The following is a 22,900-nucleotide window of genomic DNA, read 5'->3' as shown; positions in this document are numbered from 1 at the left end:
TTTAAATCATAATGAAAGCCTTGCCTGTTGGAGTCTTCTGATTTAGGTTTCTCCCTTTCACCACTTTAAACATATCATGCACTCCTTTCAGGCCTGCAGAGTTTCTGCTGAAAACTCAGCTGAAATCCTTATGTTAAGTACAATTACCTTGTACTTGTTGCTTTTCCCTTGCTGCTTTTAGTATTCTCTCTTTATCTTTAATTTTTGCCATTAATTAAAGTGTGTCTTGGTGTGGTCCTCTTTGGGTTGATCGTGTTTGGAACTCTCTGTGCTTCCCAGACCTGGATGTCCTTTCCCTTTCCCAGGTTAGGGACATTTTCAGCTATTATGTCTTCAAATATGTTCTCTGCCCCTTTCTCTCTGTCTTCTCCTTCTGTGGCTCCTATAATGTGAATGCCAGTACACTTGATGTTGTCTCTGAGGTCTCTTAAACTGTCCATGTTTCTTTTCATCCTTTTTTCTTTTTTCTGTTCAATTTCAGTAATTTCCACTATTCTTTCAGCCCACTGAACTGTTCCTCTCTGTCATCTAATCTACTGTTGATTCCTTCTAGTGTACTTTTTATTTCAGTTGTATTCTTTAGCTCTCTTTGGTTGTTGGCTCGGGAGGTCTTAAGGCAGCTGGACTGCTGGTGGGTGGAGCTGTGTCCCTGCACTAATAAGCTGTATTCCAAAATGGTGCTTTCAAGAACTAATGTCCTTGTGGTAGAACAAGCTCCCATTAGTGGCTGCCCCCAGTGTGTAGGTTCCCAGTGTGAGCTCCAGTTGCCTCCTACCTCTCCGGGAGGCTCTTCAAGATCAGCAGGTATTCTGACCCAGGTTCCTTTCAAATTACTGCTTCTTCCCTGGGTCCCAGAGTGTGAAATTTTGTGTGCACCCTTTAAGAGTGGAGTTTATATTTCCCACAGCCCTCTGGCCAAATATGAGCCCTGCTAGCCTCCAAAGCCAAACTTTCAAGGGGCTCTTCTTCACCCTGCTGGGGAGCCTGACATGGGGCCTGGACCCCTCGCTTCTTGGGGAGAGCCTCAGCAATTGTAATAATTCTCCAGTTTGTGGGTCACCCCTCCTCGGGGGGTGGGGGGCGGTGGTAATAGGTTTTGACTTTATTGTGTCTTCCTCCTTCCTACCTATTTTGCCATGGTTCCTTTATATCTTTAGTTGTAGAAGGTCTTTTCTCTAATTTTCCAGCCTTACTCATCAATCATTGCTCTGTAAATGATTGTAGTTTTGGTGTGCCTATGAGAGGAGATGATCTCAGAGTCTTCCTACTCTGCCATCTTGGCCACTCCCCTCCTCTGCAGACTTTTAGGCATAGAAAAAAAATGTACCTCATTGGTTATACACCTATATTTCTAACTAGGTACAAGGATAGTTTTCTTTTCATGCAATCTAAAAGGCTTTATAATATATAAAGGGTTTTTTAAATCTTTCTAGTCCCAGGGGATAACTACATAATTAATTTTTTTCTTATTCAGAGGACTGTTTACTAAAATAAGGTTACTTGGCTGGGTGTTTTTAAATCTTTTCAATCATCTGACCATGTTTATTTTATAATTAATGCAAGATGAACATTAATTAAAGTTCGGAGTATCTCTGATACTCTTAATCTCTTTAATGTAAAGTATCATATGTAAACTCCAGATGTGTATTTTTTTTTAATTAGTGTAAGTTGATATACTTAGTAGAGTCCTAGGTTCTCCATAAAAGGGATTTGGGGTCATGGTTTCTTATCCTGGGGAGTGGATTGGTTTCAAGATATAAACTCCTTAAAATCTTATGTAAGATTTTACATATATGTATTTATGTTCATTCTTCTAGAGAGAAGATCCATAGTTTTCCTCATATTCTCAAAAGGTTCCAACACCCTGAAAAGGTTAAGAACTGATCTAGCCCATATCCTCTTGTCTGTACATTTACTGTAACTTATAGATGAGAAAAGCTGACTTGCTGAAGGTGACACAGCTACCAGATGGTGGGCTGTCTCACTGCAAAGCCTGGGCTGTTTTGTATGGCACTAAGCTATCTCATGCATAATATTTGTAGACCACAGTTGAGCTTTGTTTAAATATATAATTATAATATATAGTATATACATATATAATACTTTCAAATTTTAAAGTATCATTCTTAGATCATTTTCCAAAGTTCCCAGTAAAATAAGCATTAACCTAAGTACATCAAAGCCTGACCAATAATAGGCATACTCTTGAATTGGAAAAGATTATTATTTATCATTTGCATAGTGTATGAATTCTACAATCTGTCTTTAACACATGTATTAATAAATTTGTGTGATAAAAATATCTCAAGAAAAAAGCTGGAAGTGGGGGTAGTAGAATGCGGATCGAAATGGAATTTTTTTGTCTTTTTGGTACTTATTAAGGTTTCTTTACCTGTACATGATGTATCGTTTATATGATGTTATTGTTCTTGATACTTGGTTTCTTTTTAAGCTATAACAGTGTCTTGTCTTTATCTTTAGGCAAGCCAAAATTCTTTTCGGATAGAGTATGATACCTTTGGTGAACTCAAGGTCCCAAATGATAAGTATTATGGCGCCCAGACTGTGAGATCAACAATGAACTTTAAGATTGGAGGGGTGACAGAACGCATGCCAGTAAGTGGCTTTTGTGGAAATGTTGGCTTATTTTGGATGAACTAGGCATTATTCAGTGAGTCACCTTACCTTATAAATAAGTATTTTACAGAGTTAAAATGCAAAGTTATTAGAGAACTGGCTTTGTGAATAAGATGTTTCTCTCTCAGTAAAGTGTCAAAGAACTTTTTGAAGTTTAGTATACTAATATCTTGAGCTACGATTTTGAGTATTTTGGATTTTTGATAGAACTAAGTGATTTGTCTTTCATTCTTGTTTGGATTTTTCATATTTTTACTAGAATGTTGCAGTTTGTAAGCATTTTTAATTGTGATACTTAATTTTTTAACTGATATTTTTAAATGATTTAAAAAACCAATTTTTCTTTAATATACTTTATCTATCTTGGCTTCGGTTTGTAGAAAAGTATACACAAATTCATAAAAATACTATTTGTCATGATGTCTGGTATATAATAGGTAATATATAAGTATTTGTTCATTGCTACATGAATGATTTGATGATTAGAAAACTTTCTACCATATTTCATTAAATCCTTAGATTAGAACTGATCCTCAATTAGAACTGATATGTACTACTAAGAAAGAAAAAGTCTGCCAATTAAAGTTGTGACATGCCATTGATTGTAAGATGCATCTTGATTTCAGGGATGTTAAAGTGTGAAAAGAATTGATGGAATATATTACATATCCTACTGGAGCCCAACTAGGGCATGTAAAATAGTCAGTGTAGGAATGCAGGATAGGCTAGTAAGCCTAGAAGTAGCCAGGCTTCATCTGGTGAGATACTGTTTAACATTTATCTTCTAAATATACTTTTTATCTTACAATAATTTTAACTTCCATATTTTAGCTAATTACTAAGGCTTCAAGACTGAATCTTGACAGGTTCATACAATTTCCCAAGAGGCAGCTGAATCTTCTTAGAAGAATCTCTCTGTTATTGCCACCCACAGCCGGTTTAATGGTGAGGTAAACATAGGGTCAGACTACATGGTTGGGAGACAGAGGGTAGCGGATCCTGAAGTATTCTCATATAGTTCAACTCCTGGGATTAAAGAGATCAGTCTTAACCAGTATTGACTGGAGTAAGCATGGCTCATGTTTTGAATTTCCTGCTTCACCAGCAAGGTGTGTGGTTCTGGGAGTGCATGATTGCTGCCACTGCTGTTGTCCTAGAGATAGAGAAGTTGTTTGGATTTGGACAGGTGTCTGTGAAACATGGATACGTGGGTTATCGATTTTTTTCACATTTGGCTTCATCTGGATTAATTTCCTGAACTATGTTAAATATAAAGCAGACTATGTGCCTTGAACTAAGTAGTATGATTAAACCCAACCCTTTGTACCTCAGGTCCATAGGAAAATAAAACCAAAAAAGATTATGAACTGCTATGTGAGTAAATGAAGAATAATGAGACCTTTCTTTCATCTCCAACGATACATTTACTATTTGTTTTAATAGTGTCCAGTGAAACTCTCTGCTGTGACCTTTGTTCATTTTCATGAGTCCACAAGCACTGTGGGGTCAGTCACTCCATTCTAGTAGCCTGATTTGATTGGCATTTGGTTGTGACTTTGGCTTGGTTGTGACTTTGGCAGTGGTTTAACCCACTGCAGTGTTCCTGTAGAAGATTAAATTCCCATTTGTTTTCATGTGTAAAGTTTTAAAGCTTCTAATCTTTTGTGCCATATATCTCCATTTCATTTGGGTAAAACACTTGTAATGTTTTCATTTTAATTTCTTAAAATTCAAAGTAAAAATGTTTTGTTTTTATTTCCTTTTGTTTGCCCTTCATTTTATCCTCTGTGTGACCCAGGTTCATTGTGTCTTACTCATTACTTTTTGTTGTTTTTCCACTTTTATTTTCCTCTAAGGACTATAGCTTCTCTTTTACAAATTTATTGCTCTCTTCTTCACCCTTCCTTTCTTCCTTCTTTCTCATTCAAACCTGGTATTGTATCTAAATCACAGTCTATATTATTAACTTTGACAAGAACACATAATTTATTTATCTTGCAGAAACCAGGTATTTCATTGAAACCTCATCAGAATTTACTCAATTTATCCTTTTAAATTTTATGAGGTGCTTTGGAGTAGAAAGCGAAAAGATCTGCAAACTAAAAGGGTTTGATGTGTGGTTATATCTATCAGAAGCTATCACCTTTAAGTCTGTAGAACTCTGGGTTTTAAAAAAAATTATTCTGAGAGAAATGTCCAGTGACTTATTGAGTGTCAAGGCTTCACTGACTAACTAAAATACCATGTTTTTTGGCTTTGGGATGAAATGGTACCCATTCAGTAACTGGGTATTTCATACTAATTAGCAGTTAAATATATTATTTCTTTTTATTATTTATTTGTTTATTTAGTTGAGGTATAATTTACATATAACATTAGTTTCAGGTGTATAGCATAATGATTCGATATTTGTATACATTGCAGAATGATCACCACAGTAAGTCTAATTACTAGTTACATGTCTAGTAACATCCATCACTATACATAGTTACAAGAAAACTTTTTTTCTTGTGATGAGGACTTTTAAAATCTCTTTGCAACTTTCGAATATGCAATACAGTATTATTAACTACAGTTACCATGCAATACATTACATCCCCATGATTTATTTATTTTATAACTGGAAGTTTGTACCTATTGACCTCCTTTATACATTTTGTCCACCCCCTGCCCCTGGCAACCACCAGTTTGTTCTATGAGCTTGGTTTTCTGATTCTTGTTTGTTTTGTTTTTTAAATTCTACATATAAGCGGGATCATGTGGTATTTATGTTTACCTATCTGGCTTATTTCACTTGGCTTAATGCCCTCAAGGTCCATCCATGTTGTCCCAAAATGACAAAATTTAATTCTTTTTTATGGCCAAGTAATATTCCATTGTATTTTTTACTACATCTTCTTTATCCATTCATTCATTGATGGATACAGGTTATTTCCATATCATGGCTATTGTAAATAATGCTGCTATGAACATGGGGATGCATATATCTTTTCGAATTAGTGTTTTCATTTTCAAGTAAATACCCAGTAGTGGAATTGCTGGATCAGACAGTAGATGTACTTCAGTTTTTTGAGGAACCTCCATACTGTTTTCCAAAGTGGCTGCACCAATTTACATTCCTCCTAACAGCGTACAAGATTTCCCTTTTCTCCACATCCTCGCAAACACTTATTTGTTGTCTTTTTTTTTTAAATTTGGGGGCTAGGAGTTTATTAATTTTTTAATTTATTTTTGCTGTGTTGGGTCTTCGTTTCTGTGCGAGGGCTTTCTCTAGTTGTGGCAAACGGGGGCCAGTCTTCATCGTGGTGCGCGGGCCTCTCACTATCGTGGCCTCTCTTGTTGCGGAGCACAGGCTCCAGATGCACAGGCTCAGTAGTTGTGGCTCACGGGCCTAGTTGCTCCGCGGCACGTGGGATCCTCCCAGACCAGGGCTCGAACCCGTGTCCCCTGCATTGGAAAGTGGACTCCCAACCACTGCGCCACCAGGGAAGCCCCTGTTGTCTTTTTGATAATAGCCATTCTAACAGGTGTAAGGTGGTATCTCATTGTGGTTTTGATTTGCATTTTTCTGGAGATTAGTGATGTTGAGCATCATTTCATGTATCTGTTGGCCATCTGTATATCTTCTTTGGAAAAATGTCTGTTCTCATCATCTACCCATTTTTTAATCAGTTTGTTTTTTGCTACTGGGTAGTATGAGTTCTTTATATATTTTGAATGTTAACCCCTTATCAGATATATGATTTGCAAATATTTTCGTTCAGTAGGTTGCATTTTCTTTCTTTTTTTTTTTTAAAGGCAGCAGACTCTTTATTTGATGTGGTTTTAAAATACATTAAAATCAAGTCCCTGGCTGTTCTGTATATGAAAAGGAGACCAAAAAGTTGTCAGCACACCTTCAAACAAATCTGGGCGGCCAGTTTGGGCCAGAAGGGAAGCAGTTACAGGGACAGAATGCAGCACCCCTCCCTCAGGCAGGTGCCTGGCTGTCCCTGGGGTGACCTCCTCTGTGCTGTGCAAGGTGAGAGGGCTAGAGCACCAACTCAGCAGGCCTCACCCTCCCCCATAGACACTAGGGCAGCTCCACTGGCCTTCTGGTCAGCCTTCCACAGGGCTACCATGATGGGGGTGGAGGAGGGGAAATAACCATTTTTACAGACATAACATTCTCTTACAGAAAGTGCCTGAGCTCAGCCCATGGTCCAAAAACCTCACAGAAAACAAATTTTAAAAAGTACTGCTGACACCTCATAGAATCTGGTGTACACAAAGCCCTCAGGTGGACAAGACACTGAACGCAAATTACTGTCAGCAGAGCTTCACCTGCTGTGGTCTCCTGCAGGAAAAGCTAGCAATCTAAGAAACCAATACGCAACTCGTGGTTGTAAAACTGGGGCATAAGACCTGCCCCAGTGAGGAAGGAACTGGCCTTCACTCATGGATAGGCCACCTCTTCATCTGGCCCAGGACCCTGGCTGGTGTGGGCAGCACCCAGGAACCTGGGCTGAATTTGGAAAGCAGAGCAGCTGTAGTGGTTGATAAGATTTGGTCAATGAAGAGGAAGAAGAAGGGGATCCCCATCCATAGCCTGGCCTGGATGCCTAGCGACAGACAGATGGAGGTGAGAGCAGAGGTTGTACCCTGCACAGCTGGGGCCATCTTGCTCACTGTAGCTCCACAGCAGCTAGACTTGGTTACTGAGCATTGCTGTCCTGTGCGGCTGTGATTTCCCACACCACACTGGACTCCAACAGTCCCCTCCCTGCCAACATTAGGGCTTTAAGAGGTAACTGAAGTGGGGCAGGCAATCATGTGGGCTACTGCAAGCCTTCCTGCTGGGGGCAGGCACAAACTTATGCCTCTTCCCCATGCTTCGTTAGCCCAGCAAAACCTGTATGGGATTGGCAGCTCTTATGTTCCTCAGCAGAGTAGAGTAGTATCCCCTCAGCCAGGGATGGCAGATAGGTCTCAACACTTATACTGGCTGATGGGGGAATCTTGAGAAATGAGAATATATACCAGGGATTTAGCAGGAAATACTCTGAAGCAGATTAGTGGTACCTACCATGGGGAAAGAGGGGAAGTGATGTGCCATTCATTTGCCATCTCTGGTCTAAGTCCTAACATAATTCAGGAGTACTCTTCTTGAACTTAATTATCTGAAGGATTTAAGTTAAGGGCTGAAAGAGTAGGCTATTTGTGTAAGATAATGAATCGACTTCAAGGAAATACAGGAAGAAGCAAAAACTCAAGCATCTGATTCATCTTGGTCTGTGGCTTCCTCAGCTACACTGAAGCTGAGCCCCAGATAGAGATGGAGTTACAGTACCCCAAGCCCAGTGTAGCCCTGCTTCCTGACCGAAGACTCATTCTGCTGTTCCAGAACATTATTCTGTACAAAGATTGGCTAATACTCTGGCAAGTTTGCAGTTAGCAGGACTTTCAGAGTATAGGGTATCATGTATAAGGGGTGGGAGTGGGGGTAGAAAAGGAACAGACATAACTGTCTGCAGCCATTTTTGTGGATTTCTGAGGCTTAGTCAATGGCTGAGTCTCATTCTTATCCATAAGCTGTCAGAGAACAGCTGGGGGCTCCCACATAAGAAGTAAGATGTCAAGGAGGACATAGCTCTTATTACTTGGGCAACAAGATCAGAGCAAATCTCAAAAGATTGTACACTGCGGGTATGGGTGTAGGAAGCAGAAACAGACTCATAAAGCCAAGGGGACAGTTGGGCCCAGGGCCCAGCAACTGCTGCATGGAGATAGTGGTGACGGCATCAGCAGTGGCCTCCCAAGATTGAAACCACAGGTAAGCTTGTGGCAAAGAAGCAGAAGCCCTTTCCTTTTTCTTACTCTAAACAATCTGATTTCATCAAGCAGGAAACCTCAGCACCAACATGGCAAAGGTACCAGGTGGGGTGCTGAGGGGGGTGGGGCACTAGAGACCAGGAACCCAGGCACCAGCCCTAAAACACCCCTTCTTCCTCAGAAGATCCTCAATACAAACACTGTCATGTGCAAAACAAAAACAAAGAAAACAAAACAAAACCCCAAAACCTTTAGAAAGAATCCTTTGGGTGATCTCTTGTCAATCATTTGTGCAGGCTAGAGAGGCACCTGTGAACAATAAGGCTACTGCGAAACATCATTGGCATGGTCCTGGCACTACCAGAGGGCAGAGGAAGTGGTGCCTGAGGGGCTCCCTAACAGCACATCATCCCACACAGAACATTCTCCAGGTCCCTTGTCCTAGGCAGGGAAGCAGTTTCATCGCTGGCTTTGAGCGCCCAATCAACACTCTGCCTGGCAACCCCTTTTCTAGGTCAAGAGAAGCAAAGGAGCTTCCAGGGAAGCTAGGAGAGCCAGAGCTGCCCAAGTCCTGCTAACAGGAGAAACACAGTCAAGGCCTGGGTGTGTCACCTGTCGTGAGCCCTGAAGGGCAGGGAGGGAGGAACTGAGCCTCAAATCGGGCAGCGAAACGCTCAAGTCGCTTGTCCTGCCAGCATACTGTGACAGCAGCTGCAGATGACAGCTCTGCTTTAAGACTCTTCAGCTCACAGAAGAGCCACTGACTTCATGTGTACACACCCCCACCTCCAAGGCAAGCCCATTTTACACTTACAGATATAGGTGTATGAGGTCTTGCCCACATGCCATATGTATGTAAAATTGACCCACAAAATCCAAAACTGCAGAGTCAGGTGCCAGCCAGGTCAGAGCACCCTGGGCCTCAGCGGTGAGAGCCTCGCACAGGCCAGGCCTGGCTGGGCTGCTTGCTCCCTTTCCAGCATGACCCTGGCGCAGGTTCCCTCAGTGGTGGTGGAGGTAGGCTCCTGAAGCCCCGTTTGGCCTGATGCTTCCGTGCTCGGTGCTCCAGGGCAGCAAGGAGCTTCTGTGGCCCTTGGGGAACTAGGTGCTTGGACCCTGGGCCCCTCAGCACCCTGTTCCTTGGAGGCATTGGCAGCCTCTGGCCTCCACTCAGGGCCGCTGTCAGTGAGGGGGCTCTGGCTTCCAGCACTCAGGTCCTGCACCCTCCAGCAGCTGCATTTTCATTTTTTTGACCTTTGCTTTGCTGTGAAGAGGCTTTCTAGTTGGATGTAGTCCCATTTGTTTATTTTTGCTTTTGTTGCTTTTTCTTTTGGACTCCTCCAGAAAATCATTGCCAAGACTGATGTCAAGGAGCTTACTGCCTATGTTTTCTTCTAGGAGTTTTATGGTTTCAGATCTTAACGTTCAAGTCTTTAATCCATTTGAGTTCATTTTTATGTATGGTATAAGATAGTGGTCCACTTTCATTCTTTTGTATGTGGCCAGTTTTCCCAGCACCATTTTGCTACCTTTATTTTATTTGCTACTTTTAGTTTTTTCTAAAGAGAATGAAAAATTATAATGTAGCACGGGATCCAGTGAGGGGAAATAATGGTATAGGCTGGTGAAATGATTATCATTTGTTTTTAACTATATGAAATCAAAACATATACATTATAATGTCTTATAATAAATAGGACGAATGGTATATTATATATGTGTGAATGTGTGTATATGTGTGTGTGAGGCATATGTATATATCTATGAAAAGTCATTGTATTTGCTTTTGTTTGGTTCCCTAAACAAATAGATAAATGATGATTCTTGGTTTTTATATATCTATTTTTAATCTTTCTCTATATCCTAAACATTTTAGGGTCATAATGTTACTTAAGTTATTGTTTTATGTACCTGCATAAAAGATAGTAATCTTAAACTTTCATGCTTTTTTTTGTACCTGGATTTTTTTGTACCTGCATAAGATAGTAATCTTAAATTTGTGTACCTGCATAAGATAGTAATCTTAAACTTTCATGCTTAACTAAAATTGCAAATTTGAGATATTTTTCTGATTAACTCTAGATCCCAGTTATTAAAGCATTTGGCATCTTGAAGCGAGCAGCTGCTGAAGTAAACCAGGATTATGGTCTTGATCCAAAGATTGCTAATGCAATAATGAAGGCAGCAGATGAGGTAAGAGGTGATAAGTGTGTTTACTTAATGGCGTCAGACCCATATTAACTGCTGGATAATGATAAGTGCTGACATGAGGAAAGGGGCACTGTGAATTCTCTAGTTAATGAGTTTCAACATAGGGTGGCAGCATTATTATTTGGCAGCATTATATTATGGTGCTTAAAATATCGTGGCAAATTTTCTGGGTGATTTTATACCTTTTATTTTTAATTTTCTTTACTTTTCCTTTTAATTTACATAGTTTAAAGAAAACTTTGAAGAGGTACTCTTTGAACTTATATATTTGATTTCTTGTTTTATGTATAGATGATTCCTTTTAAAGCTAGTTGGTTATTTGATACTATGTGTGGAGAATGTAATTTCACTATTTCACTAATAACATAATTGCTTACTCAATTAAAGATAAGCAGTCAGAGATAACAGTTTAAAAGCTCTGAATATAATGTTGTTCATTGCAGTACTATTTATTGTAACAGCTGCTTATGTAAGTTATATTGTGAAGCCATGGAAATTTAGTTTTTTAAAGAATGTCATAGAACAAAGCCTTACCATATAAGAAGTGGGGAGGAAAGATTGCAAAATGCATGTATTTTATGATCCTAATTTTGTTTTGAAAAAATGAACAGAAAAATATGTTTTTCTACATCTACATATATACTCCCATTGCTGGAAGTAGAGACTACAAGGAGATGCCAAAATGCTAATCATCTTTATTTCTGAGGGTAGAACTATGATGACTCTTATACTTTTCTTAGTTCTCAGAATTTTTTACACTGATCACCTGTTATTTTTATACAACTAGGAAAAAAGTTTTACTTTAAAGTGAATCAGTTGTTTAAGGTAATAGATTTCTAAAGTGCATGCTGATTTTTTTTAAGCTAAAATCATTCCAGAAGGTGAAGTTAAGCACCCACTCTCTTAGAAACCTTATAATCCAAAAACTAACAAATTAACTAAAAGGACAAAAATATGACAAAAATAAGGATAAATCTAGGCCATATTTATGTCTATGCTTGGAGGTTGCTACTCATAGGACATGTGTGGGATGCAGTAGCTGTTAGTGAACTCACACTGTTAAGTCACTCGTTCATTATCATGCTGACTCTGGCTGTAACATCTGTTGGATATTCCTACTGAGTACCAACAGTAAATTTATCTAGAGACTTAACACATTTGCCAGCCTTAATGGGTGGGTGGGTCTGTCCGTATATTATTAGAGGGCAGTTGAGAAATAGGAGAAAGATATCTTTGATTCAGTTTTCATTTGGAATCAATGAAATTGTTATACCATTCACAATAGATAATCTTTTACCTTTTAAAGTAGCAGTGGTTAGACTGCAGGAGCTTCAATTGGCTGGACAACCACGAACTATTTGGCACCATCAATAGCATATGAAAAAAGTGAATACCTTTAAAATAGTACTATAAATAGTACCAACTTAATCATATTTAATTTAAATAGCTAAATGAATATTTCTTATTTTTTAAAATTCATTTTGTAACATTTTGCTCTGCAGGTAGCTGAAGGTAAATTAAATGATCATTTTCCTCTCGTGGTATGGCAGACTGGATCAGGAACCCAGACAAATATGAATGTAAATGAAGTCATTAGCAATAGAGCAATTGAAATGCTAGGAGGTGAACTTGGCAGCAAGAAACCCGTGCATCCCAACGATCATGTTAATAAAAGCCAGGTCGGTATACGATCTCTTTTTTTCTTTGTTATAAATTGAAAAGAATCCTGAGATTTTCCTTGTAAAACAGGCATTAACTTTTTATTTATGAGTTTTTTCTTTCTTTTTAAATTTATTTATTTATTTAATTTTGGCTGCACTGGGTCTTCGTTACTGTCCATGGGCTTCTCATTGCGGTGGCTTCTCTTGTTGCAGAGCATGGCTCTAGGGCGTGAAGGCTTCAGTAGTTGTGGCTCGCAGGCTCTAGAGCACAGGCTCAGTAGTTGTGGCGCACGGGCTTAGTTGCTCCATGGCATGTGGGATCTTCCCAGACCAGGACTCGAACCTGTGTCCCCTACATTGGCAGGAGGATTCTTAACTGCTGCGCCACCAGCGAAGCCCCAGGCATTAACTTTTGACAGGGAGTGTTCGTTCTGCTTATATTCTTTAATGGAAAGGACTTCTTTTATGTTCTCCTTATTTCTTTTAGGAATCTTGAGTCTATGTCTTAAGTTTTCATAAAAAGCACCTTTAGGGAAAAAAATCCCTTTTAGGACACCTGAATTTTGTATATATGTATATTTTCGCTGTTTGATTTATATTTTAAAAACTCTTTTGAAATATAAAATTATTTATAAGAATTGCAAAGATATTTCAGAGTTCCTGTATACCCTTCACCCAGCTACCTTTAATATTAAATATTTTACATAACCCTGGTACATCTATCACACTAAGAAATTAACATTGGTACAATACTCTTAATTAAACAGGCTTTATTAGGATTTCCCTAGTTTTCTGTTGATCTCCTTTTTCTCTTAACCAGGATCCAGTCCACGCTCCACATTGTATTTAGTCATCATATCCCCTTATTCTCCTCTAATCTATGAGAGCTTGTCTTTTGTCTTTGTGACTTTTGAAAGCAGTGACCAGGTATTTTATAGACTGTGCCTCAATATGGGTTTGTCTGTTGTTTTCTCATGATTAGACTGAGACTGTGGATTTTTGGAAAGACTGTTATAGAAATGAAGGGCTCTTCTTGCATAGTAGCAGGGGTACATGATAGCAACATGACTTGGTACTGGTGATGTTAACTTGAATCACTTGGTTAAGATGGTGTCTCCCTGGTCTCTCCATCTTCTATTCTCTATTTGGTAGAAGTAAGCCACTGTGTCCAGCCTATACTACAGCTACTACACTTAAGCTCCACTTCCTAAACGGAGGAGTATCAAGAAATTTTTGGACATGTGTTAAGATCACCACAGAATTAATAGAGAACTTTGAGGCTATGCAAATAGCCTGTTTATCCTTAAACTTTTGCCTGTTAATTTTAACATTCATCAGTGGATCTTGCCAATAACAGCTACATTAGTGTTTCAGTAATGATTTTCTATTTCCCTCATTCTTTCTACATTTATTAATTGAAATTTTTCTGTAAGGAATACTGTCTTCTCTCTCCCCTGACATTTATTTATTTAATCATTTATGTATATCAGTATGAATTCATTAATATTTTTTTCTTAAGGTTATAATCCAATATTTTTGATATTTATATTGCTACTCATATTGTTGCCACAGAGCCACAGCTTGTTGGCTCCTTTGTCCTTTGGACATGCCACCATCCTTTTTTTTTTAAGGCACTGATTAATTTTTTTGCACTATAAGATGCTCCAGGCTTCTCATCTTGTATTTTTCCTGCCCCAGCCCTCATGAACACTCATTTTTCCAAAGAGCTCTTGGAGGATCTTATCACTTATTGGGAAGTGATATTTAAAAACCAAGATCTGGGTTCTGAGTATAATTTAATATATTTTTAAGTAGTGAGGAAGTTTTTTCACATTGTGGCCTCTCCCGTTGCGGAGCACAGGCTCCGGACGCGCAGGCTCAGCGGCCATGGCTTACGGGCCTGGCTGCCCTGCGGTATGTGGGATCTTCCCGGACCGGGGCACTAACCCGCGTCCCTTGCATCGGCAGGCAGACTCTCAACCACTGCGCCACCAGGGAAGCCGGAGTTTATCTTTTACAAATACTGAAGTCTGAAATCTACTTCACAATAATCTAGTGTGTATGGTCAGATGGAGGAGTGAGGTGGAGTTATAGATGAAACAAGATTGGCTATATGCTAGTTGTTTGAATTCAGGTGGTAGATACATGAGTGTTTATTATACCATTTATTCTACTTTTGTAAGTAGTTTGATAATGTCCATAATACAAAGTTTAACAAATGAGTAATGAATATATATTTTAAATAGCATCGTAATTTAAAAGTATGTGTTTACAGTTGAGGAAAGAGCATGCGTTTACCTGGTCAGGTCCCAGTTCTGCCAATTTTATTATTATATTTATTATAATTATTTAATAATTATAAAATTATTTATATTATCCTTACATACATTTGCTAGTTGTACTTCTCTATGTCTTGCTGTCATTTCTTAGCAGGCAGATATAGTAACATATAATACATTCATTGTAGGTGGTATATGTAATACAGTCCTAAATACCTTCCACAAAGTAAATCAGGTTGCTTCTTATTTGAGCCTAAGTGACTTGCCACAGATAAATGTAATTGAGTGCTAAATATGCCAAGTTTTGAGTAGTCATTTAGTGAGATTTTTAATTGAGGCGTTCAAGTTTGGTTTATTTTTGCCTGTGATTTAACATTTTACATTTCTTTTGAAAATTTTCCAACAGAGCTCAAATGATACTTTTCCCACAGCAATGCATATTGCTGCTGCAATAGAAGTTCATGAAGTACTGCTACCAGGACTACAGAAGCTACATGATGCCCTTGATGCAAAATCCAAAGAATTTGCCCAGATCATCAAAATTGGGCGTACTCATACACAGGATGCTGTTCCACTTACTCTTGGGCAGGTATATTGCGTGCAATTAGATTTGGTTCAATTGCGGGCTTGGTACAAATGGCCAGCATATTACCCTCTAAATCACACTGGTTTAAAAGGCCAAATTTATAACAATTCAGTTCAGTGACAGATGATCTGCATTAACCAGTCAGTAGTTTTTATTGGTATCCACTCAGAAGAGCAGAGCATACTGGCTATGAGCCAGACTCCACATCAGTCTAGTTGAATTCAAATCTTAGCTTTGCTATGCACAAACTGTTGGACCTTAGGAAAATTATTTAGCCTTTCTGTGCATCAGTTTTCTGAGCTGTAGAATGAGGAAAATATCTCTTTCATAGGATAGTTATGAGGTTCAAATAAGCTGATTCATGTAGAGTGCTTAGAACCGTCCCTGACATATTATAAGCACATGGTGGTGTTAGCTGTCATCATCATCTTCATCAGTATCATTATCATAATTTCTTCCATTGTCTCTCTTACTCAAAATTAGTAAGTTCTTTAAAAATTAATTTTAAAATGATTAAATGGGGCATATCTTACTCTTTACAGTTGTTTTGGCCACATGTAAAAGAGGTATTTCTCTCTTTTCCAAAATACCAGAAAGTATTTTTATGTTTCTTTATTGATACTTTAAAGAATGCCTAATAGTGTACATTGCAAAGGAAATACAAGGAACAGTTTTTGTCTCAGTTAAGTTCACTCCAGTTTGGGACATAGGACATACAAATTCTATATCAAGTATCAAAAGATAGGTATCCAATAACAGTATTTTTGTAGAAATTCAGGTGAGGGAGAGAGTTTGGCTGCTGGTTATTTGGAAAGATTTCATTTGTAGTTTTGTTCAGATGACAGCAAACACTGAAAAAAAACCTGATCATTTACCTTAACTTTATCACGGAAGGAATAAGGAAAACTGGAAGTGATTAATTGACATACAGATGATATGACTAAACTGAGCTTGCTAAATTAAGTTGTTTCTTAGGCTGTATCTTATTTCTCTTTACATCATTGGCTCTTAGTACCATGCATAATTTCTAAGGAGATACAGTATATGTTTTTGAAACTTTTGAGTATCCCTCTGGATACTCCTTTTTTTTGTGTGTTACATGTAGGAAAACCATTATATGCTGAAGTCTGGTTGGACCATTTTACTCAGCCTCCTATGTAAAATCATCATTCTTCATATTATGACAGAAAGTTTTTTTTTTCTCTTTGATTTTATCTTATCAGAAGCATTTATACTTGCTTTTATTGTAATTGTCTTTTGAGGTTTTTGAGTGCAGTTTTTTTCCTCAATAAAAATATATTCCTGAAGTGAATCCAGCTGGTGTATATGTAAATGATGTTAGATCAGATAGGTCTACCTGAAAGGAGTTGTATCTTCTAAAACATTTTCTTTAGAGCAGTGTGAAATCCTAGTACTAATCAAAAGTATTCATGATTTTTCAGTGTTTTTAGGCAGGAAAAAAAGATTTAATGTAACCCTATATCCCGGCTTGCTTAGTTGAGTTCCAGCTTATGCCTTCTGTCCCTGCATAATTCTTGATAGGGCCCTTGCTATGTTCTAAACATGATGAATTCTGTGGTTTCTTTACTAAAAGGATGTTATACTTTGGGAACCAGTGTGGCATTAATAGCAGAATTAAATTGCATCTTGAAGCTGTAGTCTTAACTCTAACCTGTTACCTTCTTGTGCTGTTCAGTGAGTCACATAGCTTCTTGAGTCCCTGTAAAACATCCTCAAATTCCATATCAGGTTTTTTAACTGAAATTGTATGGAGGATATTTCTATGTTTGCATTTTTCTTGAGGGGATTCAGTTTTTTTCTTTCTCGGAGTTGTTTGAGATACACCAAAAAATAAATAATTTACAAATAAACCAATAGTTTAATCTAGTAAAGTTTTTTTTTAATTTCCTGTGTTGTTTTTCTTTGCTTTCTATGGAAAGACTAGTTTATAAATAGGCCACATGTTATCAGTGGCATTGTCTACCTGATGGGTTTATAAATTCTCTTTCTCTCCTATACTTTGTTTATCGTATGAATCGAATAATACAGTTACCACTTGAGTAGCTTCTAATTTTGTACCTAAAACGTGTTTTTTAAAAACTTGAATTTAATGTAGTTAGAGTAACTTGTATGCCATTAGAAAATTATATATTCTCACCTTAATTTCTTTTGCTTTTCAGGAATTTAGTGGTTATGTTCAACAAGTGAAATATGCAACAACAAGAATAAAAGGCGCCATGCCAAGAATCTACGAGCTCGCAGCTGGGGGCACTGCTGTCGGTACTGGTTTAAATACTAGAATTGGCTTTGCAGAAAAGGTTGCCGCAAAAGTGGCTGCACTCACAGGTAGGTGATAACACGGTTTATTACTCATTTCCATTATAGTAGTCTGTATTTTTCTGGGTGTTTCTGCTTTGAATTCTTACAGATTTAAAGTTAGAAATAATATTTTCCCATCAAACATGTACTTTGTGTCTATTTCAAAAGTTGTAATGTTAACCTTTTGCTTTTTTAAAGTTTTCCATCTGTAAGTTCATACAGCATGTAATTATTAAAATCTGTCAGTGCTAATTTGCTTACTATCTGGTAGTATTCAATTATTTTCCATTTAAAGCTGTTTTGAATACTCATTTTCAAAGCAGGAGGAATCAACTGATGGTTGAGAAATTCATTTGAATGACAAATATGTTAGAGATTGACAGGCTTAATTTCTTTTTTTCCTATGGCATGCTGTGACATTTCTTTGAATTAATGACCTTTTAGAATTCTCTTTCCTTTAGTAGAGTACTGTGCTCTTGATAATGATAACTGTTATTAGAGCTATTATCTCCAGAAAACTCTTATTAAGATGCAGATATTACCAGAGTTAGGGTACAGATAATTATACAATGCTCATTATTGCTTACTAGCAGAGATTTTTTTAAATCAAATTTTAATCAAGAAGAACTGTATTATGGGGTTTAGAATATGTAGATTTTTAAAAATTTGAACATGGGAAAGATTGAGAATGTCTAACTCATTCTGGCTCCCTAATCTCTCAGAGGACCTTGTGGGTCCTGGCTAGAGAAGAGAATAGAACACCTAAAATGGGGGAAAAATTGTACTAGGAAAGGAGTGTGGAATAAAGCAGAGTGAATTTTACCTACTTTTCCTCTTTACTCAAGCGTAGTCAGGCATCATACACAGGTGTTTGCAGTAGAATAATGTTTTTTCTTTCAATATTTTATATTTCTTTCAACATTTATTGTACTTGTTCTTTTTATCTTTTAAGTGTGCTAGTATCATCAAATTTTCTACCCCTTTAGGACTTCTTGAAGAAATGTAGACAAAGCTTGAGTCTTAAGCATTTTTTTCTGAAGTAAGATTTTTATTCTGTTCTTTTTTTTGCTTTTCATATACTGGCACTTTCTGTTTAACTTGCTGATATTAGAAAAATGTTGAATTTTACCTGTTAACTCATATAGGTTATTATTTTTTCCTCAGGCTTGCCTTTCGTCACAGCTCCAAATAAATTTGAAGCTTTGGCAGCTCATGATGCTTTGGTTGAACTCAGTGGAGCCATGAACACTGCCGCTTGCAGTCTGATGAAGATTGCAAATGATATTCGTTTTCTGGGTTCTGGTCCTCGCTCAGGTCTGGGAGAACTGATTTTGCCTGAAAATGAACCAGGAAGCAGTATCATGCCAGGTAATCACATAGCTGGTAAATGTTAGAACTGGAACTTGACTAGAACCCAGGCATTCTCATCTACAAAGCATATCTGCTTTTGTTTAACGTGATCTCAAAGTGGATAGAGACATGTGTGGTGCACTTGTTTCACAATGTCTTTGTGGGTTGCTTTTGATCAGGACTTCTGGGGACATCATCCAACAATATAGGAGAAAAGAATTTTAGTTAGCAGCATGTATTTTGATTTCCACCTTCGAAAATATGTAAATAATTCTATCTTTCACAATCCAAAGCAAATAGAATTCTAGAACAGGCTGTTAAAGTGATCTGCATGGGATGAATAAAGATGAATTATATCAAATGCCTCTTATTTCATTTTTTGCTTTAGGTTTTGGCCAGTTAGGTAAGGGAGGCTCTACAAATATGGTTGGGGCCTTGCTTTATTATATGTCTTACTTTATTTAATGAAGTTGGATTTCCTTCTTTTCTTGATGTCTGGATTCCAGTAAGTCATTTGGTGGACTCACTTGATATTCATGGAATCCAGTGGAGAAGTGTGGGCAATACTGTTAGATGAATGTAGCTGGGTGAACAGTGACATTTAAGGAATGCCTAATGAGTTGACTTCAGACTGGAGGGATATCTTGGCAGCAAGCTGAAGGGCTGTGCCCTTTCACCACTTTACTGGTGACTCAAGGTGAAGGTAGAGAATATGTGTTGATCATATTAGCAGATAAAGTTGAAATAGCAGTACATCAGATGACAGAGTCTAGATTCATAAAGGACTCTGTAGTTGGACTAAAACTGACAAGAGTGAAAAAGAAAGACCTGACTATAGAACTATAGATTCTTTTAGATCTAGGCATGTGTAGAATGAGAAAAGATCTGATTTTAAAGTATGTCATGTTGAAAAATGACATGAGTTCAGTTGATTGCAAATTCAAGGTGATTACCTAAAAAAGAGAGATGCAGAGTCACAGATAAAGAATTAATCTTCCCACTGCGTTGCTCTGTACTTGTCAGAGGAATCAGGGATGTTTGGTTCAAACTTGAGCTTGTCAGAGGAGTGTTACAGGGTGGTAGGGTTCTGGAAACTCAAATAGGAAGATTCCAGCTTAACATCAGTTTCCTCTGGGAAGCCTCCCAGATGTTGGTGAGGTGCTTCTTTTATAAGTATTCCCATAGCAGTCTGCACTTCTCTGTATTGACCCCTTATCTATTATAATTACCAGTTCTCTCTCCCTCGCCTCCGAGTTCTATGAGGGCAGGGGCTGCATCCTTCTTCCTCAAGTGTTGTATATTCAGTGCCTGGCTCCATAAATATTTCTAGAGTGCATGTAAGCCATGAAGGTGAAAAGAGCTATATTTACTGTGTAGTTGTAGGTACTCTACTTATTAGCCATTGCATAATTCAGAGTTTTCTGGCTATATGGTTTGTTTCATTAAACAGCACTGATGGTTGGGACATTGCTTTATTATATGTCTTTATTTAATGAAATTAGTTTTCCTTCTTCTCTTGGTTATTTGATATAAAACCTAATCTTAAATTCATATTTGAACCCACAAGTGTGTTTGATGTGATATTTCTCTTTGGTGGTTTTCTTGAAGGCAAGGTGAACCCCACCCAGTGTGAGGCACTGACCATGGTTGCAGCCCAGGTCATGGGCAATCATGTCGCCATTACCATTGGAGGCAGCAGTGGACATTTTGAGTTGAATGTTTTCAAGCCATTGATGGTAAGCTTTAAATTTGATTTTTAATGTCTTTAACCGAAAGCTAGTTGTCTTGGTTTCTGTCTTTCATTAAGGTTTCCTACAGTTCTTTAGGTACTTGGATAATATACCTAGCAGTTGGAAGTTAAACATATGTTAATGTTAGAGGACTAATCCTGTATATTTAATTAGGTGACTTTTAGCTTAAGTAATTGGTGGTTTGCTTTTTATAATAGGAAGAAAAATTCTGGAAGTAGGGTATAGGTTTCTTTCTTTTCCCTCACCACTGGGGATGCCAATTGCTAGAAATAAGTTCCAGTCTCCTCAGTTAAAAAAAAAAAAAGAAACTCTCCTTCCAACCTGTCTCCTTCTCATGCTGCTGCTTTCTTCCTCTCTCTGAATTCAGCCTTTTTAAAGAAATACCCACTCTCACTCTCATTTGCACTGCAGTCTGGCTTCCACCCCTGCACTTATGTTTGAATTGTTCTTGTAGCACTTGTGACCTCTTGAGTCCAGCACACATGCCACGGCTCTCAACTAACATCTGACCTTGACTTGTTGCTCCGGTTTCTTCAGCACTTTCTCTCCAGGTCTCTTCCCTTTCTCAAGGCTTTCTTCCACTGGTTTTACTCTTCCACATACCTTGAAAACATTGTGTCCACTCAATCTATTCTTTTTCCTTCATCTTTATGAAGACAGAACAAAATGGCATCATCTTTTATCCAGTTTCCCCAACTTCAGATAATGGAGCTCTTATCATTTACAATCCTTTATTTGTGTGAAGTGTTATATCTAAGTATAGATTAGAGGCTTATTTCCAGTTTGTGTCTGGTGTAAAGTCTGATTTTAATTTGATAAGAATATGCAAATAACAAATATTAAGTGTATTCATTCAGTGTATTCATCAAATATTTATTGAGTACTAATCTGTGTCAGGCACTGTACTCATTGCTAGTGATAGAACAATGAACAAGACAGATTTTTTTTTTTGCCCTTATAGAATGTACATTCTGGTGGAAAATAGAAAGAAGACAGACCAAAGCACAACTCAGACTGATAAGCTTTTTTTTTTTTTAATTAATTAATTTATTTATTTTTGGCTGCATTGGGTCTTCGTTGCTGTGCATGGGCTTTCTCTAGTTGTGGTGAGCGGGGGCTGCTCTTCATTGCAGGTTGCAGGCTCTAGGTGCACAGGCTTCAGTAATTGTGGCACATGGGCTTAGTAGTTGTGGCGTGCAGGCTCAGTAGTTGTGGTGCATGGGCTTAGTTGCTCCACGGCATGTGGGATCTTCCCGGACCAGGGCTTGAACCCGTGTCCCCTGCGTTGGCAGGCGGATTCTTAACCACTACACCACCAGGGAAGCCCCAGACCAATAAGCATTTGCTTTCAGGTCAAATTCCAAACAATTAACACCAGCTGCCTGGCAAATATATGTGCATAGCAATAAGTGTCTTGCCAAATTTTTTTAAACAAAGGTCTGTTTTGTTTTTAATAGAAAATAAGTCAAGATAATCAACATTTGCCATATAATAAAGTCATTAGTATCAAATTAAACCTTGAAGTTCTGTGTCTTCTACTAGAGTCCATTGTTGGGAGTCTGGTTTTCAGACCCTGGGATTTTAGACCAGAGATTAGGATGTGGATATATATCTTAATATATATTGGAAGTGTTATCAAAAAGAAAAAATCTGCTAAAACAAACTAATTGACTTTATACTGTTTTAAAATACTGTGTGAAAGGTTAGTTTCAAGGGATTATGGAATATTTGTTTTGTTAAGCATAAAAAATGTGGTGATCATTAAGAACTGAGAAGCCCTGATTTCACTGATTGCTTCAAGTTCACACTGTACTTTTTTTTTTTGAATTTTATTTTATTTTTTTCTACAGCAGGTTCTTATTAGTCATCCATTTTATACACATCAGTGTATACATGTCATTCCCAATCTCCCAGTTCATCACACCACCACCGCCACCCCTGCTGCTTTCCCTCCTTGGTGTCCATACATTTGTTCTCTACATCTGTGTCTCTATTTCTGCCCTGCAAATGGGTTCATCTGTACCATTTTTCTAGATTCCACATATATGCGTTAATATATGATATTTGTTTTTCTCTTTCTGACTTACTTCACTCTGTAAGACAGTCTCTAGATTCATCCACGTCTCTAAAAATAACCCAATTTTGTTCCTTTTTATGGGTGAGTGATATTCCATTGTATATATGTACCACCTCTTCTTTATCCATTCATCTGTCGATGGGCATTTAGGTTGCTTCCATGACCTGGCTATTGTAAATAGCGCAGCAATGAACATTGGGGTGCATGTGTCTTTTTTT

General features: G+C 37.9%; 1 protein-coding gene across 1 annotated transcript in view; it reads left to right on the top strand.

Moving 5' to 3' along the window:
• Positions 1–22,900, top strand: part of FH (fumarate hydratase) — a 41,363-nt gene that overhangs the window by 9,407 nt on the left and 9,056 nt on the right. Inside the window, exons 2-8 of the mRNA XM_007462621.1 lie at positions 2,482–2,616; positions 10,531–10,641; positions 12,162–12,338; positions 15,006–15,188; positions 17,366–17,531; positions 18,669–18,872; positions 20,463–20,590. Coding sequence (XP_007462683.1) covers positions 2,482–2,616; positions 10,531–10,641; positions 12,162–12,338; positions 15,006–15,188; positions 17,366–17,531; positions 18,669–18,872; positions 20,463–20,590 — 1,104 coding nt within the window. The remainder of the gene's footprint in view (positions 1–2,481; positions 2,617–10,530; positions 10,642–12,161; positions 12,339–15,005; positions 15,189–17,365; positions 17,532–18,668; positions 18,873–20,462; positions 20,591–22,900) is intronic.

This window comes from Lipotes vexillifer, unplaced genomic scaffold (genome assembly GCF_000442215.2).
Source record: "Lipotes vexillifer unplaced genomic scaffold, Lipotes_vexillifer_v1.1 scaffold104, whole genome shotgun sequence".
In the NCBI taxonomy this organism is placed as follows: domain Eukaryota; kingdom Metazoa; phylum Chordata; class Mammalia; order Artiodactyla; family Lipotidae; genus Lipotes; species Lipotes vexillifer.
The sequence above is the reverse complement of the archived record's forward strand: the minus strand, read 5'-3'. Positions and strand labels throughout refer to the sequence as shown.